Below are 6,100 nucleotides of genomic sequence, written 5' to 3'. Positions count from 1 at the left end.
CATCGGGGGAGACAAATCCTGCCCGCAGGGCAAGTGGGCTTTTTCTTTCTAATTTTTAATTATTTTTCTTTCTCTCTTTTTTTTTTTTTTTTTCTTCCCCCATCTTTCTTTCCCAAAAGCAAAAGAAAACGAAAGAAACCAGGTCCCAGTTTCCAAAGAAGTAAGTAACAGTCCTGAGAGAGTCCTCGGTAGAGCCGATGCCCTGGGGGACTGGAAGGGACGGGGGCGGCGGCGTGCCAGCCCGTGGATGGTGCGGGATACTCGGGCCCGTGTCCGCGCCTGTGGACCGACGGACGGGAGGGACGGCAGCTGCGGGCGGCAAGGAAGGCAGCGTGCTCTCGCTTCTCCTCCGGTGTCCGGAGCTCCCCGTGCACCCGGGGTGGCACACACCGTCGGGGGCCGCCTGACACCCGCCTTCCCCGGGGGAAGCTGTCCCGCAGCGCTCGCTGAGGCGCGGGCGGCCCGGGGAGCGGGGCCCAGCTCGCCAGCATCCCGGCGGCTCTCCGCGGCCTCCTCCGGCGCCAGCGCCCGCAGCGAGCCTCCCCTTGACACAGCTGGGCATCTTACAGTCACCCTCCGGAGAACGCCAGTTTCGGAGTGGAGGCACCGCGTTTCCCCGGGGGAAGGCGCGAGTGGGTCGGCACGGCACGGCACGGCACGGCACGGCACGGCACGGCACGGCACGGCGCGGCGGAGGGAAGCTGGCCCCAGCCTCTCGGCTCTTTTCCACGTCCCATCCTTTTCCTCGTCCCGGGCCGTGGAGCTCCCCGCGGCTCACCGAGAGTCCTGCTGCCTTCTGGCGACTAGGTTTGGGGCGAGAAGGTCCCTGGAGGCTCCCGAGGGAAGGTTCCCGGCGGGACACGGCTGGAGATCCTCCTTGGTCTGCAGCTCCCCGGAGGACACAACGCAGTCTTGCTCGGGGTCATTGCTGTTGCCCGCCCCTCGCTTTTTGTCTTCTTCTTTCTTCCACTTCATCCGCCGGTTCTGGAACCAGATCTTGATGTGCCTCTCGGTCAAGTTCAACATGACAGCCAGCTCCACGCGCCGCGGCCTGGAGATGTACTTGTTGAAGAGAAACTCCTTCTCCAGCTCCAGCAGCTGCGCCCGCGTGTACGCCGTCCTCGTCCGCTTGTTCTCCTCCGGTTCCACCATGTAGGATCCACCTGCAGAGAAGCGAGAGTCAGCCCGGGCCCGCCCGGCCGCACCCTCGGGCTGCGGGCACCACGTCCCAGCACCCCTGCGCGGCGCGGAGGATGCGCGGGGGAAGCAAGCGGGGTGAGAGGAGCTGTCCTGCTGGGCAGAGCGAGGTGGTGCTGCTGGCGGCAGTCACCGCTGCTGTTATTTTATTTTGCAATAATTCAATATATTTTAGCAGTGATTTGGATGAGGTTTTCAGGGAAGCGCCGTCTCTGGAGCCGAGGGAGAAACACACGTGCCACCGTTTGCGTGACACTGGAAGCTCAGAAAGGCTCCCGGATCCAGGGCCGCAATTGTTCAGGTTAATTAAAATTAATTTTTAAAAAGTAATTTTAAAAAAAAGGTAAGAAAAAAAAACTCAAAAAACTCCACCACACAAACCAAAACAAAATGGAAAAATTTAACCCCTCAAAAAAAACCAAAACCAAAAAACCCTCCAAAAAAACTAACGCACCGAAGAAACCCCTCTAAAACAAAGCAAAAATAACCATTATAATTAGTGCGGCTGCCCGGTCGGGCCGGGAGTTGGACCGCTGCCGCTCCATTTCGCCGCGTTGATGAAACCTTGGGTTTCTCGTTCCCGTAAAAAGCGGCGGCAGCGGGATTTGCCAGCGCGGCCGCCGCAGCCCTGCGTGGGCACCGGGGCACGGGCAGTGCAGGCGGGCACACGGAGAGGGGCCCGAGGTGGGCACGGAAACTCAGGGCCGCTTTTGCCAGTGCCAGCGCCCCTCTGGGAACGTTTTTGGGGTGATATCATCTGCGGAGAACGGTGCTTTAAACAGCCAGAATGAAATAATAATTTCAAGAGAGATACGTGGACTCTCCCGCAGCTCATCTTCCTATTCCCATGATTCTGTATTTATATATACACTGTTTGTAAATGTAAACCTATGTATAAAACTTATATATCTATTTAAAATATATATTTAAATACACATATAACGTTTGCATAGTGATGTCTATATACCTATGTGCGTGTATAAATAAGTATTAAAATCAGTGTATATATGTATAAAAATGTTGGTAAATCTAAACCTATGCATGCATGAGTTTGTATCTGAAAAAAACACCTTATTCTGTTACTTTAAACCAAACTGGAGCTACCGGGAAGGTCTGTCGGAGGGCCGCGGTCGGTCGGGCCCGGGACAAGGCCGATAAGCCCGGGCTGAGCGGCGGAGCCCGGGGTCGGGCACGGCGTGTGGCACCGGGCCGGGCTCACCGCGGCCTCCCCGGGCAGAGGCCCGCAGCCTCCATGGACACCTGAATCCCAAGGGTTTCCATGAAAAATAAACCACCGGGTCATACAGTTTGCCGCATACACTGTACAAAAAATGCCGGGGTTTGGCTGTGAGCGCTCTGTCGCGCTCGGCCCAGCGCCGTGCCCCTTTCTGCTCCTGCGGCGTGCTCCGGCAGGAACCCTGCACTCACATCGCACCGACCATGTGGGCCATGCACGGCCCCTGCCCGCTCCTCCCGGGAGGGCTGGGGACAACAGGCACGAATTTTAGCCTTCCACCGGGAAAGTTTCGCTTTCCTGCTGGTTTTGTCATTCTTCGGGTACAGGAGAAAGAGAAAAAAAAGAGGTGTCGTTCAAAAGTTGTTTATTATTATTATTATTATTATTATTATTATTATTATTATTATTATTATTATTATTCCCGAAATTCACTAAACTCAGGGAAAACAACCTGATTTTCTCTCTCCCTCTCCCCACCTCCGCCCTGGCACCATCCCTGCCGCGGTGTCCGCGGGCTGGGACAGCACTCGCTTCTACCTCTGTGGGCGGATGCGCCTCTAGGGAGACTGGGGACAGCCACCTGTCCTTCCCTCCCCCTCGGCCTGCCCCGTGCAATTCCCAAACTATTTTGTGGAGATTTTAACGCTCCGGTCCTTTTTCCAACTGTCTATTTGAACAAAGCCATTAATATAATATTTGCCGTATAGGCGTGACGGAGGCGCAGGACACGATAACATTGTGCCGGCAGAGACAAAAATATTGTTGGGCAGCGGAACTTTCTGCCTAGATAGAGTTGCTTCCCCTCACTGGCAACTCTGTTTCGTTTGTGCATTGTTTTCCGTGCCCTGTTTTTTTCCCTCGGAGAGGTGTATTTGTGGCTAAAACCCGTCGGGGAGAGGGATGGAGGGGCCAGGAGGGGAGATGGGCTCTGCGCCGGGGAGAGCCGAGAGGCAGCTCAGAGGGTCTCGGTGGCTGCCCTGAGGGCTCGGGGGCTGCTCCGCGGCCGCACGGTGGGCGCAGGGACGCGGGGCACCGGGGCTGTCCCCTCCCGCCCGCCCTGCCCGCCGCTTCCCCGCCCGCTCCACCTTGCAGGTGCCCCCGCTCGGAGCTCACCGCGCCCGGGGGACGCTGCGCTGCCCGAGGGAGCAGCTCCCGGGAGGCGTCACGACGTCCCGGCTTGGACACAATCAGTTAATTGGTGAAAAATAATTCGTTAATAATTGCCGAGGCGCAGGGAGCGGTGAGCCCGCCGGCGGGGGCTGGAGCGCCGGCTCTCTCCCCGGCGTTCAACCCAACACTAGCAGCCCTGGAGCAGTGGGTCTGCAGAGGCTGGCAGGGGGAAAACCACCCTCCAGGGCCGCTCCACACTGCATCCGAGCGGTGGGAGCAGGACCGGTGCAAGGGACAGCTACTGAGCGCCGAGTGGGACAGAAGCGGGGGGCAGAGGGATGCGGCGGGGCTTACCGGTCCACTGTCCCTTCCAGGCGTGCGACTTGGTGGACTTCATCCAGGCGAAAGGCACCTGCACTCGGGGCTCCTCTACAGCCCCCGTGTCCGCCCCGTCTGCGAAAGGCAGCGCGTCCTGGTGGGGAGGAGGAAGATGAGGGGGGTGGTGATGATGGTGATGAAGGTGGGAGACCCCGGCATCCTCAGTGATGGGAGGCACCTCGTAAGGTGAAATGTCTGGAGGGCTGCCTTGCTCGAGTGCCCCTAAGGCGCTGGAATAGGGAGTCTGTTGCTGCCTGCCCATGTACAGGCAGGCGGGGGGGCTGGGGTTGTAGTCCTGCGCTTGGGCTCTCTGAAACGCGCACGACTCCTTGTAGAGCTGCGCCGAGGCGTAATACTGCTCCTCGGTGTTCATGGCGAGCGGGGCCAAGGGGGCTTCGCGGCTTAGGGACACATAAGGCTGCTCCCGCCGGCGGAGCCCGGGATGCCTCTTTGACAGCTGGCGGCCCCGCCGGGCCCCGCCGCCCTGCCCGGCTCCCGCCGCCTCCCCATAGGCGCCGCTCCCCCACGTGAGCCCTCCCGCAGCCCTCCGGGGCGGGGCGCGGCCGCAGGAGCCACCCGCAGTGGCCCCGGTCCCGCTGCCCCTTCCTTCCTTCCTTCCGTCCCCTCAGCCGGGCCGACCTCGGACCCCCGGCCTTGTGCCGGCTGGCTGGGTGCTGCTCCCGGCTGTGGGTGCGGATCCCAAGGCGCTGGGATTGCGGGGCCCGCCGGGCTCAGGGCACTGCGCCGATGCACGGGGCGCTCCGCGACGGATGGCGCTTAAACTCATCTTTTCCCTCTCCCCTCGCCTGCCCAGAAGCTGCTGCTCCCTCAGTGATTCCCGGGGAGGAAAGCCCTCGGAGGGCCTGGGTAGACTCGGCTCCTAGAGGGGTTTAGCGACAGGGCACTTTTAGCTGTGAGGGCATCTCCCCTAGGGATGTGGGTGTCCAGGGACGGGCAGGGCGCTCCCTCGGGGGTACCCGTGCTTCGGAGCACTGGGAGAAGGCCAGCACCGGCCGGTGGGGGACCACAATGCTATCGCCAGAGCGAGCGATAGGCAGCGGATTGTTTGTCCAAGAGGTAAATTTGGGAGCCTTCCCCGCGGCTTGGGCTGCAATGTGTTGACCCTCGGAGATAATGCGCTCCGAGCTGGTGCCGGTTGACTTGGTGACGAGGCTATGAGCAGGCGGAGAGCTACCGAAAGGGACAAAGATCATTTCCCTGCCTCCCTGCGCTCGGCCCGGCCGCCGCTCTCTCCTGCTCGGGTGCAGGCACGCTTCCTATCGGCCCGGCCCGCCTCCTCCCGCCGCCGCTTTCCCGACACTCCGGCCGCCTTCGCCGGGGTGCGCTCCCTCGGCCCTGGGTAGGGCGGGTGCGGCAGGCCCGGCCCGGCCCAGCCCGGCTCGGCCCAGCTCGGCTCGGCTCGGCTCGGCTCGGCCCGGCTCGGCTCGGCTCGGCTCGGCTCGGCTCGGCCCGGCTCGGCTCGGCTCGGCCCGGCCCGGCTCAGCTCGGCTCGGCTCGGCTCGGCTCGGCTCGGCTTGGCCCGGCTCGGCTCGGCTCGGCTCGGCCCGGCCCGGCCCGGCCCGGCCCGGCCCGGCCCGGCTCGGCTTGGCTCGGCTCGGCCAGTGGCGATGCACGCCCTGAGCGGCGAGGCAGGAGGGTTCCCAATCCCTCGCTCCTGCGCCCTGCTCCGTGGGATCATAAACCCGCCCAGTCCATTACGCTTTGAGTTTCCGCTCTGGACTTACGCGGGTCCCCCAACTCTTAGCACGCTGAGCCTTTGATTCAATATTGAGCCATTAAGCGATTGCTTTCCCAAGCCATTTAACAGCAGCTCTTATGGATAAATAAACAAAAAAGGCTGTAAACCAATTATAGTGCGGATAGTGAAAAAGTATTTTATTAGCGGGAATTACAGATAGCCGTGGCTGCTGCTCAGGCTCCCTGCGCCCGGCACCTGCCCCCTCCATCCCCTGGCATTCCGGGCAGGATGCGCGGCCCAGCGGGGCTCGCAGACAGTGCGCGGCCGGCGGGGATGCGCAGCTCCCTTCGTGGTGGTTCCCCCATCCGCGCCCAAGATGCCTCCACTCGGGTCTCTTGCAGGCACGGGTGTCCTTTGATCCGGAGATGTCTTGTGCCCCGATCCCAGAGGAGCACCGACAGCCCCTTCCCCAGAGATCT

At 61.3% G+C, this 6,100-nt stretch overlaps 1 protein-coding gene across 1 annotated transcript; it reads right to left on the bottom strand.

The window, feature by feature from the left end:
• Positions 1–774: 774 nt before the first annotated feature.
• Positions 775–4,295, bottom strand: PDX1 (pancreatic and duodenal homeobox 1). Its single transcript, XM_059466455.1, has 2 exons — positions 3,899–4,295; positions 775–1,163 (listed from the first exon to the last, which is right to left on the bottom strand). Exons 1-2 carry the CDS (start codon positions 4,293–4,295, stop codon positions 775–777), a joined length of 786 nt encoding a protein of 261 aa, XP_059322438.1.
• Positions 4,296–6,100: the final 1,805 nt, after the last annotated feature.

The sequence above is a fragment of the Ammospiza nelsoni genome, chromosome 2, assembly GCF_027579445.1.
Source record: "Ammospiza nelsoni isolate bAmmNel1 chromosome 2, bAmmNel1.pri, whole genome shotgun sequence".
NCBI lineage: Eukaryota > Metazoa > Chordata > Aves > Passeriformes > Passerellidae > Ammospiza > Ammospiza nelsoni.
This window is presented reverse-complemented; position numbering and strand designations above follow the sequence as displayed.

Excerpts from the sequence above, each read along its gene's own strand:
- PDX1 (XM_059466455.1), bottom strand. The coding sequence starts at position 4,295 with ATGAACACCGAGGAGCAGTATTACGCCTCGGCGCAGCTCTACAAGGAG. Across the intron at positions 1,164-3,898 it reads CTGGAAGGGACAGTGGACCG|GTGGATCCTACATGGTGGAA; the intron begins GTAAGCCCCGCC and ends GCTTCTCTGCAG.